General features: G+C 41.6%; 1 protein-coding gene and 1 long non-coding RNA gene across 3 annotated transcripts in view; one reads left to right on the top strand and one right to left on the bottom strand.

The window, feature by feature from the left end:
* LEMD3 (LEM domain containing 3) overlaps positions 1-15,926 on the bottom strand; it is a 67,104-nt gene extending 51,178 nt beyond the window's left edge. Inside the window, exon 1 of the mRNA XM_008535034.2 lies at positions 14,346-15,926. Coding sequence (XP_008533256.2) covers positions 14,346-15,879 — 1,534 coding nt within the window. The 5' untranslated portion in view covers positions 15,880-15,926. The remainder of the gene's footprint in view (positions 1-14,345) is intronic.
* LOC139083411 (uncharacterized) overlaps positions 14,419-16,272 on the top strand; it is a 53,246-nt gene continuing 51,392 nt past the window's right edge. For both annotated transcript variants that reach the window (XR_011540113.1, XR_011540112.1), the window contains exon 1: positions 14,419-14,559. This is a non-coding gene — a long non-coding RNA (uncharacterized lncRNA). The remainder of the gene's footprint in view (positions 14,560-16,272) is intronic.

Raw genomic sequence — 16,272 nt, 5'->3', positions numbered from 1 at the left:
CTGTATGACCTCACTTATTGGAATTTTAAAAAAAACAATAGATACAGAGAACAGACTGGAGGCTGCCAGAAGCGGGGTACGGGGTGGGTGAAATGGGTGAAGGTGGTCAAAAGGTACAAACTTTCAGTTGTAAGATGGATGAGTCCTGGGGATGTAGGTACAGCACGGAGACTAGAGTTAACAATATTGTATTGTATATTTGAAAGTTGCTGAGAGTAGAGCTCAAAAATTCTTATCACAAGAAAAAAACAACTGTAATTATGTGTGATGATGGATGTTAACTAAATTTATTGTGGTAATTATTTCACAATATGGCCATATATCAAATCATTATGTTGTACAGCTAAAACTAATACAATGTTATATGTCAATTATATCTCAATTTAAAAAAAAAGAAAAAATTTGAAGTACTGAGCACTTAAATGTTTGGCCAACATTACAGTAGAACAGCAGGAAGCTTAGGCCAGTATAAGAACAGGAATTAAGAGATGGAAAAGTAGGAGAGAACATAAAAAGCCAAAAATAAACTTGCTTCCTCCTCATCCAACTCCCACAGAACATGATCCACTACTCTGAGGACCTGAACCTTAAACCAATGCTATAGTAGCGCCAAAATAGGATATGGTTTTAAATAGACTTCTATGCGCTAGCCTGGGAACTTAAACTTAAAAACAACGTACAGTCACGTGCCACACAACGACGTTTTGGTAAACAACAGACTACATACATGACAGCAGTCCCATAAGATTAGTACCATATAGCCCAAGTGTGTAGGAGGCTATACCATCTAGATTTGTGTAAGTACTGTAGGGGAGGGAAAACTAGTCCTCCACCCTTCTAGGTTCTTCTGGGCGGTCTAAGAATTAAATTGACATGAGATATTTACAAGAGGAAAACAAAAGTTTAATAACATGTACACACAGGAGAAAATCAAGTAACTCGCCAAAATGGCTGAAGCCCTCACCTTAAATACCATCCTCAGCTAAAGACAAAAGAAGATGTAGGGGGTGGGAAGAGTCAGGGACTTCAAAGGGAAGGAAAACAATTCACAGGTAGGTGAAAAGGAGCAAATGTTTGGAAAACAAGTGTTTGGCCACACAGAAACAGAACAACACACAGGGGAACCCAACAAACAGGCTTTTCTAGGTTCCTCCCTGTCCACCACCTAGTTCATGTTATGCTAAGGTGACAGCTCACTTCTTGAGACAGGTTTACTTATCTGAACTCCTTTAGGCATTTAAGGGGGAGCAACAAGAAAAAGCTTTTTTTTTTTCTCGTGAGGAAGATTGGCCCTGAGCTAACACCTGTGCCAATCTTCCTCTATTTTGTATACAGGACACCGCCGCAGCATGGCTTAAAGAGCAGTGTGTAGGTCCATGTCCAGAATCTGAACCCAAAAACCCTGGACTGCTGAAGTGGAGTGAGCAAACTTAACCATTATACCACCAGGCTGGCCCCAAGAAAAACTTTGAGTCTTGTTTCTTAAAAACAATCAACCTAAAATAATCCTCATGTTAAAGAGACACATTTTGAGGTAGCAAATTTTGTTCCCCTTAAGTACACTCTATGATGTTCACAAAATGATGAAATCACCTAACCACATACTTCTCAGAATGTATCCCCATTGTTAAGTGACGCATGACTGGAGTTAAACATGTTCCAAGTAAAAACAACTATTTTACAGATGATCTGGAAGACAATCCATCCAAAAATTAAGGGCTGCCCATCTTGCCTTTTGGAATAAACAGCTTGCCTTTGTGAGCAAACATCTCTAAAAATCTAAACGTAATTCAAAGGAATTACTAAAATTCATTAGGAGATGTTGCTAAGTATAAATCCACCATAAATTAACACCTTGTAAAAGAACTGAGATAATTTTTATTGAGACTGAGATACTGAATTGAGATCACTCAAAGATCATGATGAATAAAAGCATCTCGAAATCTTTCTCAAAGTGAGGTACTGAAACTCTTAAAAAATTTTTTACGCCAACAAAAGTTTTAGTAGTCATTCTGTTTTGAATTTTCTCAAGAGGAGCTGATTTCTCCTTATCTCCTGGGACACTCATGTGCCAGAACCAAAGGGCATCCCTCCTTCAACATGTCTAGTTTGAAGAGTTGTACAAAGCAGTTTACAACAGGAAATAGTGAAAAGAATATTAAGGAATATTCCCAAAGAAACATGAGTGAGAATTTAGGGGATACCACTTGCACTTTAAGATAAGAAGCCATTTATACCTTAAAATAAGGAGTAATTTAACCGTAAGTCACTGCAGTAAAACAAAAATACTTGAGCAGTGGCAGAACTACATCTCACTCACCTACCTGGCCGAAGGTAAGTGGCCATGCTTTGAAACAGTGCGATACAGCGAACAGGACAAGGATTTTTAGGGTCAGACTTGGTTTTAAATCCTTGCTCTGCTACAGACTATCATACCTGTTTGACCTTAGACAAATTAATATCTCTATACCACAGTGTACCTATTAAAGGAGAATAAACCCTACAACATGGAGTTATTATAAAGATGAATTGAAACTATGATAGAGAACACAATGCACGGCACATAGTAAGCTTCAAAAGGCAGCAGGTGTTAGAGCTCATTAAACCAACAATATAACCACAATTCAGGGCAGTCTAAACCTGTGCTATCCAATACAGTACCACCAGCCACATGCAGCTACTGAGCACTTCAGATGTGGCCAGTCTGAACTGGACGACGCCATGAGTATAAAGTACACACTGGAAGCCTTAGTAGAAAAAAAGAATGTAAAATATCTCACTAATTTATATACTGATTATTATGTTGAAATGATAATATTCTAGCCATAGTCATGCATCGCTTAACAATGGCAATATGTTCTGAGAAATGCGTTGTTAGGCAATTTCGTCACTGTGTGAATATCATTATATTTACACAAACCTAGATGGTACAGCCCACTACACACCAAGGCTATATGGTACTAATCCTCTAGGACCAACCTTGTGTATGCGGTCTGTCATTGACTGAAACATTATGTGGCACAGGACCGTGTACTGGATTAAATAAAATTTATTATTAAAATTGATTTCACCTGTTTCTTTTTACAGTTTAATGTGGCTACTAGAAAAATTAAAATTACATATGTGGCTTGTATTATATTTCTATTAGACGTCTAGTCTAAACAAATTACATCTTTGATATGATCTCAAATGCAAAATGGGACAAAAATTTCATTACGTGATTCATACGAATTATCTAGGAGACTGAAGATCCTAATGCATTTTAAATTCCTTATAATTTAAGCAGCATGACTTTAATATCCTGTTTATCACATTCATTTTATTTTATATCCCCCAATCTCTTGATTATCCCCATTCAATCTACTGCCTATTCACAAGAATACACCTCATTTTCCCATTTTAGCAATAATAGTACTCAGAGTATCTTACAAACTAGCTTAAGAACAGCATGTGACAGGCCCATCCTTCTCTTTCAGCTGCCTGCACTGTCTGTTCTTCAGATAATGTGAACAGAAGCTTACTCGAAGACCCACCCACATTCCTAAGAAATGTTTTTCTGTCTCAAATTAACTGCTATATTTTGAGTTAAAGCAATGTATCCCATCTCTGACTTTCCTAACAGCAGATCTACCTTTTAGTGGTCAACAAGGCTAAAATCTAGTTTCAAATTGTGCTTCAAAACCTCTTAAATTAATATAACTGCAAAAAATAAAAACATTATTTTTCAGTGCCTAGCAATAAGGCACTAATTAGGCAATGTAAAAAGATGATTCCTTTTATCTGCTCAGACAGCTTGAGAGAAAGGTTTAAAAATACTGATAAGGACTATAAATTTAACCAACTCGTCTATTACTTATGAACATTACTGACAGGACATGTTATAGTGCTCAACACATGCTGCTTAAGTTAGACTACTGTAGCTAGGAAATTCTAACTTACAGGATTAAAAATATACAGCTATATATCACTTCAAATTTCTCCAAAGCATTTCCAAAGACACCATCACCTTAGTTCCTACAAAATTCACTGGCCGGAAGTAAAGCTGATTTTACTATTCCCTATTTGACAGATGCAAAAACCAAGGCCCAGGGGTTAGGAGTGACACCTGCCCAAATAAAGTTAGCAGGTGAGAAAAGATGCATAAGAAAATCTATTGCTGCCTAGTGGTTAAGATTGTGAACCCTGAAGTCAGATCATGGGTTCAAATGCTGGCTCCAAAACTTAGTAGCTGTGGGATCTTGGACAAGTCACTTGTAACCTTATTCCCTCTATATATCAGTTTTCTCATGAAGGTAATATTAGTAGTTTCCCTCACGAAAATTAAAGTGCTCACACACAGAAAGTCCTCAATAAATGCTTTTACCATTTAAGGCTTTAGAATCTAAAAGAAGAGACATTTGGAGAAGTCATTTAAAAAAAGAAAACTTTGTCATAAGCATAAGAATATTTCTAGAACATCTTGAACCACAATCATAAACACTTCAGATTGATAACATTTTCATTTCTGGCAAATTCATTCGTCATGTCTCTTCCTTTTTTAACTTTTTTAATTATCTGAAAAACTTTCAAGAAATGAAACTATTTCTTTTGCGTCTAGTACACACTGTGGTAAACTCTACCAAAGGGCATACTCAAATTGCAGAAACTAATTTTTAAAGTCATGTTTTCCAGGTCACAATATACAAATCTGAAACAGTGTTGCACGGTAACCAACTCTCAATTCTGAAGGCTGGCTAGTGCATAAATATTTAGGAGAAAGAAGAGAAGGGCACCACAACGTGGCAGGAGGGGAGGCAGTATGTGTGTGGAAGAATCACTCCTAGAGTTCTAGAGAGCACATCTTTGGCACAGAGTAGGTGCTCAGGAAATAATTTATGAGTGACTGAGTGAATGGATGAATAAATAGGAGAAAATAAATGTTTCTTCAAGTGAACTAAATCAAACCAGGAAGCATTTATGATACATGAGAGGTACCCTTACAAACCTAGGAAGTCATTAATAAGACCGAGCAAGGTTCTAAGCCACAGCCCAGGGACTAAAAGAAATAGATATTAAGATTTCCCCCCTCCAAATTAACTTCAATGCCATCTCTATATGTAAGTTTAAAAAATTATACCTAAGTGAATTCCTACAGAGCAAAAGCTTCCTTTATCAGTATAAAGTGCTTTCAGAAATTAGCTACTATCAGCAAATTCCTTTTGTACATACATACACATAAAAGGAGTCTCTAACTGCAAAACTGAATTAATATTCTGCTATGTGTTAAAATGCCCATTTCCCTTAAAGGATTTTTTTTCCAACATGTCACACTCAGGGCAGGAAAGCAATTGTTGATTCATACATATCACTCAATTAGTTCAGAACAGCTGAACTAAAGTCTTGCATAGTTTTGCACCCAAGCCTTATTTCTAAATGTTAGCTATAAAGATGAATTCAGAAGGCATCTTGCAAAAACATTTTAAGCAAAAAGCTATGTGCAGAGAGCAATAAATCTACTACCCACACCAAATAAGTGGCATAATTTTAAACTCTATATGTCTAGAAATAAAGAAAAAAACATTAAGACATCATAAAAGTAATACATGATGGCTTTCACATGATAGTATGAAAATAGAATTACAGATCTATTACCTCTGTTAGTATAAATTTTCATCTTTTTAAAAAGCTAATTTCCTTAAAAATATATTTTCAAAAGAATGATGTCAAAATTTAAAATTTAACTATAAAATAAACAAATAAATATTAAAACTAAAACACTTCCTTCCCAGTAAACTCTTGTTTAAAAACTATTTTTGACAGTGTTCTTAATAAAAAACATTAATTAGATCAACATGCATTATTAAAACAGCAAAATGCAAAGGTTACTACTCAAATATACTGCTACTGGTTCACCTTAATATCTGTTAAAAATAAATTCTAAGTATGAACATCAAAATCTAAAGTTATGAGACAATAATTGTTATAACCATTTCCACAATTAGTATTGGGCTGGGTTCCCAAATTAAATGGTAGCAATATTTAGTGTATAATAAATAAATACAGGATTAGAATAAAGATATACCACTAATAATATAATTTTCATAAAGAAGTTACTACTACATATTTACCATATACTTTGGAGATTTCTAATAGTTTAAGGTATACTTCATTTTTAAACTACTTATAAACTAGATTAAACATCTCTTTTCACTGATGTTGTAAATATCTCCTTGCAATGAGGTTCCTTTCATTTATATAAAATATTTTTCAGATACGTAAAGTTAATACAGAATAATTAATAAGCATGGAGAAGTTAGTTTAAAAACTTCACAACACTATTGAGGAATTTCATGAAAATAATTTTTTAAAGCATCCCTGAAATTGTAGACTGTTTCATTCCTATTAAATATAAGTATAGGGAAATATATACAAAGTTTACTTAAAAGGGAGAGCAAATGTGCTATACTTAAAGGTCTTTACATCTTGAAAATGAACAATGGAAAACATAAGTTTTAAAGTGGTAATGCAAATCAGAGGACCACTTTCCCCATCAGTTTTGAGACTGTGAAAATCTTTTTAAAAATTAGAAAGAGTATCACATTTTATAGTTTTACATATTATATACTTTAGCTTGTATTATATTAATATAGCAGCTTGCCCCTATTACATAACAATAATCACTAAAACCTTAAGTAAGGATAAATAGTTCCACATGATTCCTAATTGTTAAATGAGTATAAATTTGTACTTTCTTGTAGTAAAGTTGTTGTTTCATAGATTCTTCCTGGCACTTCTGGAATCTGATGCACTCATCTGCTTCACCCATCCATCTCTTTCATAATTTTCTGAATAATAGTCATAGTAGAGAACATATACAGAGTCCTTATGTGCTTACACATAATAAAAGGCAATCTAAGAGCCACTATCTGAGTCTAAATACTGCCTCTGCACTTACTAGCTAGCTACATGACCCTGGGCAAGTTACCGAACTTCTCCTTGTCTCAGTTTCTTTATCTACAAAATGCAATAATATCTGCCTCATTAAGATTAAACAACAACTATAACTGTTTAGCTCAGGGCCTCACACACACTGTTACAGAAGGGTTAGCTGCTATTATCATTATTACTGTGTCATATACTGAGCCAAGGACTTTACGTGCACTATTTCATTTAATCCTCACTTAGCTCTCTTTTACAGATGAGAAGATTAAGGTTTACAGTGGTTCAGCAACTTGCCTTTAATAAAAAAGCTAACAAGTGAAAGGACCAATATCCAAACCCAGGTCTGCCTCCTCAACAACCCAAGCCCCAACATCTAAGCCAATGTCTCCTCAAATGAGGCTCTGTGGATATACTCATGGGGAATTCACTCTGACAACTTTTATTTTAAATTATTCTAGAGATAATTTTCAAATGAAACACATTTTCACAAAGTAGATTTTAATTTCTTAAATCATCAAACTGGGATATGGAAACTGCTGGTGTTCCAGGAATATTCCTAGAGGTCTAGAAAAAAACTTTTTTTTTCCCTAACAAAGTAGTGAACTTTAAAAAACTTCAAACCTAACACTTAGCTTTCACTGTTCAAGAATGAGGGCAACTATTTCAAAATCTTTACTCCTATTTCTTTTGGATAGCAACTTTTGGACCTTTTGGTTAGTCTAATTACTTGAAAAAGTAAAACTTTATTTTTTTTAAAAAACTATGGTACCCTTTGTAATGCTTGGCTCGTTTTTAAAAAGAAAACACATTGTAAAAGAACAAACAAATATTAAAAAGGTATCTATTACGGGGCTGGCCCCATGGCCAAGTGGTTAAGTTTGCGTGCTCTGCTTCAGAGGCCCAGGGGTTTGCCAGTTCAGATCCTGTGCACGGACGTGGCACTGCTCATCAGGCCATGTTGAGGCGGCATCCCACAAGCACAACCAGAAGGACCTACAAGTAGAATATGCAACTATGTACTGGGGAGCTTTGGGGCAAAGAAGGAAAAAAAAAGAAGACTGGCAACAGACGTTAGCTCAGGTGCCAATCTTAAAAAAAAAAAATAAAGCTATCTATTCCTTTAGTAAACAGTACTAGTACTCACACTGAGCACCAAGTCTCTCATCTTTAATCCTATAATGTAACTACAATAGTCTACAGAATATTTCTACTTGAACGACTCAAAAAATAAGCCCCACCTAAACTTATTTTCTCTATACTACCTTTCCCCAAACAAGATCCCTTTTCAACATCTCTAATTCCTGTCAAGGGTGTCACTATTTTCTCACTCATCCACACTCATGACCACAGAATAATCTCTGACTCTTCTCTTTTATTCTCTGTATCCAAACAGTCACCAAGCATTATATTTCTTTCTCAAGTGGATTCTCAATGCCAGCACCTACTCTATCCCCAACCTCCTTCAGGTTTTCATAACTCCATGTCTGCTTCTAGTGCCTATTACCCTACTCCTTCTCTCCAATCCTGTCACTCGATCACCTGTACCACCACCTGTTTATCCTTCGTAAAGGAGCAATTTGATTATGATAGTCCTCTAGTTTAAAATCTCCATGGATTCCCATTGCTCATCCCACAGAATAAAGTCCAAATTTGGAATGAGGGCTTTTGATCATATGAGACTGATCCAGCTGATAGTGAATTTTCCCCCATTATAAAAGCGTGGCACTTATCACATCACCATTTCCAGTGACTATTATTAGTGGAGCAGAGGCTTCTGCAGGAATGAGATTTCTTTTGTGTCCTTCCCAGTACTGAGTATTAAGTTAGGTACTGAGGAGGTAACCAATCACTGAGTTAGATGATGAGTTACTCAGTGCATGTATATTGGGTACCTGATATGTGATCATTTGTTCAACAAATATGTACTGAATGAAGCTGTGCCAAGGATACTAATCTGACTTCGGTCTACTAAGCAATTTCCATATGCCAGGCAACAACACTAAATACATGTATTATCTCACTTAATGCTTAAAGCCACCCTGAGGCAAGGATTATCATCTTCATTTTTAATATGAGGCAACTGAATACTAATAAAGTCACAGAGCAGATATGAGAGAAATGAGATTCAAACTCAGAACCGAGTGAAAAGCCTGTGCCCTTTACCAGTGTATTCAGTTTCTCCTATAGAAACATTACCTCAAGAAGCTGTAATCTATCTGACACAGTCGACATACGCAACTATAATACAGTGTAATAAATGCTATGAAGGCGGTGTAAGATCTTATTTAACCAGAGAATGATGGGCCAAACTCTAGCATAAAGGGGACTGGTGGTCAGAGATGATGTCCAGAGGTGACACTTTTAAGAATGAATAGCAGTTAATGGAGAGAAAGAGGAGAACAATATGTGCAAAGGCAAAAAGGCACAAAATTTCATGATGTAGTCAGTGAACACCAAGTAGTGTTCCAGAAAGTTCCAGTTTTCCAGAAAGTAAAGTGTGTTAAGAGGGACTGGTAGGAAATGAAGCTAGAAAAAAGCAGCATAGTCAGATTATGAACGTTTAGCCAAGGAGTTTAGATTTTATCCAATAAATAATGGGAAGACACTGAGAAATTTTAAGCAAGAGAGTGAATTACTGCATTTGTGTTTTAGAAATACTGCTCTAGCACTGAAAAATGGAGCAAGAGCCTAGAAGCAGGGACACCTGTTAGAAGGCTATTGAAACAGTTCAGACAAGAAATGTAGAGCAGCAGTGATGGAGAAATAGACTAATTCAAAAGATATGTAGGAGGAAGAACTACAGGATTTGGTAACCAATTAGACTGAGGTTTGAGGTTTGGTAGGAAGATAAAGGAAAGGAAGCAATCTAGGTAAATTCAAGGTTTCTAGCATGAGCTCTGGGTGGATGAAAGTACCATCAACTAAAACAGGGAACAGAGGGGGAGAAACAAGGTGAAAGTAAGGAAAGGTGATAAGTACAGATGGTGTTGGTACCTCTGAAAAATACAGAAACAGAAAAAATTGTCTCATAAACAAACAGGTAAGTCTAGAACTCAGGAGAGAAAATCTAAGGTGAAAAGATTGGGTGTTATTAGCCAGGAGAGTGAATGAAACTGCCTAGGGAAACTACAAAATAGAGCCAAAGACAAGAGCTCCAGAGCCCAACATTTAAAACACAGGCAAAGAGAAGTAAATGAAAACTAGTAGATGATGGTGATACAGAAATCTGGAAAAGAGAGAATTTCATGAAGAAGCGAGTTGTCAATATATTGAACCTATCAAAGAGGTGAAGGTAAGAACTTTAAAGCCTCTCTTGGATTTGGCATTTGAGAAACTGGTGACTTGAAGCAGAGAAGTTACAGAAGAATGGATGGTAAAGAAAGCTCAACTAGACAGGGGTTGAGGGAATGGCAGAGGAGGAAAGAGATGTTAATCTTGGCTAAGAGAGTAACAGTGAGAGAACAGAGGGTTGAAGAACATTTTCAGGATGACAGAGATTTTTAGCATTTTTACAGGATGAGAAAGGGACCAGTGAAGAGTGATATTTTTAAATTATGCCTCTGCTTAAACTTAGTATTTGGAACATCACCTATGATATAACGTTAAGTGAAAAAACAAGCTGCAGAACATGTATAGTACGATGTCACTTAAAATAAAATTTGACTCTTTTCCAGGGCCCTCAAGGCCTTTAGGTCCTTTATGACCTGGCCCCTGCCTACTTCTGACTTCATCATAGGCCGTTCTCCCCCTCACCACTATGCCCCAGTCACATTGGCCATTCTGTTCCGATGTTTCAACAGGCCAGCTTGTTCTTGCCTCAGCTTGGGGGTTTTGCACTTGCTGTCTCTTCTGCCTCTATAGAATGCTCTTCTCCCTGACTGTCAATGGCTGGTTCCTTCAAGCCATTCAGATCTCAATTTAAACATCACCTCCTTAGAGAGGCCTGCCAGCCTTTATGTAATATTGCATACTCCTCTACCCCAGCACCCCAACGTTACTATCATTACCTTGTATTAGCAACTACCTCTATCTGAAATCTTATTTGTTTACTCATCCATCTTCCCCCTAGCATGTAAGCTCCATGACAAGAGAGATTTCATCTGCCTTGTTCACCACACATCCCTACTGCTTAAAACAGAACAGTGCTTGGCACACAGTAGGCACTCTATTGTTGAATGAAAATGTGTACACACACACGTATACATGAATGTAGTATTTACATGAAAAACATTAGTAAAGTTCTGAAAGGAGTTATTATTTGAACTTATTTATACCAGGGTTGAGTGAGACTAGGAGAGGTTGACAATATCCATTCATTTTTTGCTTCATAGATCTCTATTCAAATTTTCTACAAGAAGTGTCTCTTGTAATTGAAAAACAATTTTTAAATAATGATCATACGAACCTAGGATAGGTAATCATTCTGCCTCTTTATTTTCTTCTCGTGGGTTGTCATGATCTAATCTGACTTCAGGCTGACCCTTGAGTTGTTTGGTAGGGCAGTTCAAAGTTAGACTCTTAAACCTTAGAGCTGGAAAGAACTTAGAGAGCATCTAACCAATCCCCTAGTTTTAGAGATGAGAAAGCAGAGACTGCTTAATTTAATTAATAAAAGTAGGATACTGATGAAAAATTTTCAAAGATCAAATGATTAAGAACTATTTAAAAGGTTATTATACGTTACACATAATTTAAGTGATAACTGACAAAAGCTTACTCTCATATGCAACCTACAATCTCCTGGTGAAATTATTACTCAAAGTAAAACTATTTCCTTAAGCACACTATTTGACCAATGAACCCTATGGTTAAGCATCAGTTAACCATTATAACATGACAAAGGATCTGGAATACAGAAACCCAGGGAGTGAAAACAATTCCCCACTGGGTGCGCAGACTAAGTGAACTGGCAGGCAGGGTATACAATAAGTGGAATCTATAATACACTTAAGAACCCATTACAGTTTGATTCAAATTTCTGTATCAATCTCTACAATGTGTATTTAATGAACTTCAGTACAAATTAAATGTTGAACAGGTAAGAAATACATTATTAAATATCACTTACAGAAACTACTTAACTACTTCTCTTTACATATATACTGTAGCTTACCACGAATACAACCAATTTTATCTAAACTTTTGAATAATACCGTTTTATGTTTAACAAACTATCTCATTTGATCCTCACAACAACCCCACAGACAGCAGAAATTATTATTCCCACTTAATATACGAGAAAGGCTCAGAGGTTAAGGAACTTGACTAAGGTCACTTTCACAAGTCCTAGACCCAGAACCTCTACCTCTAAGCCACTGCTCTTTCCATCACCCAGGCTACCTCATATTTACCACTGATTAAAATGCAAACTGCTTTATAATTTCCTTCCTTCCACACTGGTGGAGGTAAGGGGGGGTACCTAAATCCTAGCAGTCCTATCCCTTGTTATTTCATTTGAAATTTTAGTACCTAAGAAAACATTCGTCGTGCATCTTCACAGTGAGAAGTGAGTCCCTTTGAGAATTGTGCTCATCAGTAATTCTGTAGGAAATCCTATCAAATATTCAATTATTTTTCTTAATCCAATAAAATTACCCCCTTATTTAGAAAGCTCTCTACAAACAACACCTAAAGCAGTGTTAAGAATATGGGCTCCGTAGCTGAAAAAGATCAAAACCATATCTTAGACCTATCACTCACTAGCTGTTCAACTGTGGGTACATTTCTTAACTTCCTTGAGCCTCACTGTTCTCATCTATGAAATGAGGGTAACACCATCTGCCTCTGTGAGTGGCTGGAAGAGTCACTGAGATAACGTGTGGAAAGCGCTTGGCTCTTAGAAAAGGGCCAGGTCAGAGTTGGTGATGTCAGAGAAACAAACAGATGTAGACAGGTACTGCTGATAGGCAACGTCACTTAAGTTATGTGAACTTGACCAGTAACTTCTGGTGTGACCTTACTTCTTTTTTTCCCCAAATATCTGGAGCAGGACACAATATATCACTCTTGCTCCCAGGGTACCAATTAAAGTGAGTGCTGGATTTCAGTCCTCTTTAACCCCTCTAATTAATATAGTAATAATCTATTATTTGACTATCTTAGAATTGGTTATAGCCAAATCAAAACTTACACTATTTTGACTCCTACTCTTTAGCTAAGTCTGCTAACTGTATCATTCACTATTTTGAGGTAAAGCTAATAACAGTAAGCCAATTATATAAATACAAATCATGAGCCAGTGAATTCAAGTTGGGTGAAAAGGGTAGGAAGTTTCAGGGGGAGTGGGGAGAGGGACTTCACAATGCGAAGTTCTGCACTCAGCAGTCCATCACGCGCTACATTTACTTTCTCTCTTCAATCGTCAGAGGCATCATCTTACGCAGGAGGAAAGGGAAGCTCCAACTCTGTCACTCCCCCTGCTCAAGGTGCTCTAACCACTCTAACCAACAAGGCTCCTGCTCAATTCACGGCCTTTCCTCCTCCGATCTCTGCCCAGAATGCTCTCCCGTCTCCCTGCAAGGCCATCTCCTCCTGCTTCAGGTCTCACCTCAAACCGTACCTACTCTCACCATCTCTAAGGGAGCGTACACCCATTACCCCATCCTTGTTCCCTTCATGGAACATAAATGATCTGTATTCATCTTCCTCTCGGGCTCAAGGACAGAGATCCTCTGAGCTATCACTGCTGTATCCTGAAAGCTCCCCACGGATGACGCTGGCCTAATGAATGAACGGCCACACCTGCCTAGGGGCATTTAGCCAGTAAATGGCAGGGCCTGGAAACCCATCCAGGTAATTCTGCCTGCAAATTCCTGCGCTGCCCGACTACTTTTCTCACCAGTGGGAAGGGAGGCGCTTTGGGCTGGGAAACCAGTTTACAAGCCTGCCTTCCTACTTTCTATATTCATTCACTTTGAAGAAATTACAGAACTACCTACACCGAAACTTACTACTATAAAATATTTAACCGGAATTTCAAGAGATCTTACATTTCCTCTTAGAAGCACAAGCCAATTTGAAAAAACACTGCATTTACAATACCCCCTAACAATCAAAATACTTCAAGACTGTTGAGTAACTGGCATCTGCCCATACAGTTATTTAAAGCTACAAGAAAATTGAAGCCACACACATAAATGCATTTTACGAACAGGCTGGTAATAGTTTGTTCTTTTACAAGACGTTTTGAATTTCCCAAGACATCATACACAAAATCTTTAAAAACCAGCCATGGCACTGTCATTCTGACGATCGTAATAACGTCCTATCTTAAGGGAAGATGACACAAACACACTCCATCTGCCGCGTTTCACCACTTTCACACGGCCTTGCAGACACAAGTCACCGCCCGTACGACGCCCAGCGCCTGGAGCAGAGCCCTCCCCCGCCTGCCTTTGTCACCTTACCCCCGGCGTCATACTTACTGCTGAGTCCTCCATCCTCGGCCACTCCTGTCCCTCTCATTCCCAGGTAAGTCAGTCCCAGGATGAGGAAGAACAAGCAGGCAGCAGTCAAGAGGAACATCGACAGGTAGTGAGCGCTGAAGCCCCCGGTCGGGGACACCTCCTCGCGCTTGAACTGCTGGAGCAGCTCCTCCTCGGGCTCCGACAGCTTCGGCTTGCCGTACGCGTTTTTCAGGTAGGTGTGATTGGCGCCCGTGTGATTGGCGTGATTGATCCTGAGCGAGCTCGAGGCTGCCGCCGCCGCACCGGGCGGGAGGCTGTTGGGGAAGATCCTGGGGGCGTCCGCGCCGAACGCCCCCCCGCCGACGTGATTGTTGGTCTTCAGGAGGGAGCCCGTGGAGGGATCCGAGGCGGGGTCCGCGTCCGCCGCCGGCGGGGGCAGGAGCGGGGCCAGCTTCTTGGCGGTGACACGGAACCGAGGCACGAGGCCGGCGTCCAGCGGCTCGCACCCCCCTCCCTGCTCCGCCGCCGCCGCCGCCGCCTCCTCGAGGCCGCGGCCCCTGTCTAGACCGCCGGCCGCCGCCGCCCTGTCACTCAGCGCGACGCCTCCCCCGCCCGGAGCCGAGGGCTCGGCGCGGCCGCCGGCGGCTCGGGCGGGCGGCGGGGACAGGGGCTTGCTGTGGCCCCGCCGGGGCCGCGGCCGGGACAGGGGGTCGTCCTTCAGCACCTGCCTGGCGGAGGCCACGTCGGCGTCGTCTTCCTCCTCCGAGTCCGAGTAGTTCTCCCGGCAGCTGTAGGGGAGAAGCCGGCTGCCGTTCACGGCGCGGCTGGCCCACGGCGGCTGCTCGGCCTCGGGGTCGCGGTCCCCGCCGTCCTCTCCCGCCCCGCCCTCGCCCTCCGCGGCCCCGTCCCTCCCCGCCGGGGTCTCGGGCGCCGCCGGCCGCCGCGCCCCCCACCACGAGTGCGGCTTCCTCCGCTCGGCCGGGGTGCTGTGGGTCCCCTCGCCGGCGGCCAGAGGCGCCGCCGGCGGCCTGAGCGCGCGGGGCTGGAGCGGAGCCCGGTCTCTCCTGCTGCTGCCGCCGCCGCCGCCGCCGCCGGCCTGGTCCCGGGGACTGGCCTCCGCGTCCGACTCGTCCGAGCTGAAGCCCAGCAGCACTTTGCTGCCGGCCGTGGGGGCGGCCGCGGCGGCCCCGGGCCCTCCCAGGGGGCTCTCCGGGCCCGCGGCCGCGCTCCGGCCCAGGCCGCCCGCCGTCCGCAGGGAGGAGAGGTCGCCGGGCGCCGGCCGGCCCCCCAGCCCCGCCGCCGCCCCCGCCGGTCCCGCGGCGGCGCCCGTGGCGGCGGCCGTGTTATTGTTATTGCTGTTCCGCGTCTTGCTGCCGCGGCCGCCGGGCCGGTGCTGCTGCTGCTCCTCCTCGCGAAGCTTCTTCAGCTTCTTGAGGTAGACCGGGCGGGTGCTCTCCGTCACGGGGCCCGGAGACAGGCCGTAACGGCGGAGCTGAGAGAAAAGCTCCTCATCCGAGAGCTGCTGAGGCGCCGAAGCCGCCGCCGCCGCCATTTTCTCTCCAGGGTGTTTTACAAGCTCCGCGCTACCGGAAGTGACGCGCCGCCCTAGACCCTGAACTAGACCGGTTGCGTCGCGCTCGCGGCGCCGGGCGCCTCGGCCAATGGGAGGCGCGGGCGGAGCTCACCTGAGCGGGAAAGGGCCACCTGGGCGGGGGCTGGCCGCGCGCTCACCTGGGGCCGGGCGCGCGCTCACCTGGGGGTGGGCGCGGCCCCGCCGGCCTCTCGCCTTCGCGCGCGGCGTCCGCCGTGCCCTGCCTGCCCGGTGCCGTCTCCAGAGCTGCCTCCTGCCAAACCACACCTTGACCTCTTCTTCCCGGGCTCCTGCCACCGGGCAGTGATAACCGAGAGGACATCTGCCCTGAAGTTCACGGTGTTCGTTTTCTCT

This window comes from Equus przewalskii, chromosome 5 (assembly GCF_037783145.1).
Source record: "Equus przewalskii isolate Varuska chromosome 5, EquPr2, whole genome shotgun sequence".
NCBI lineage: Eukaryota > Metazoa > Chordata > Mammalia > Perissodactyla > Equidae > Equus > Equus przewalskii.
Note: the sequence above shows the minus strand (reverse complement) of the source record. Positions and strands in the feature narration are given on the sequence as shown.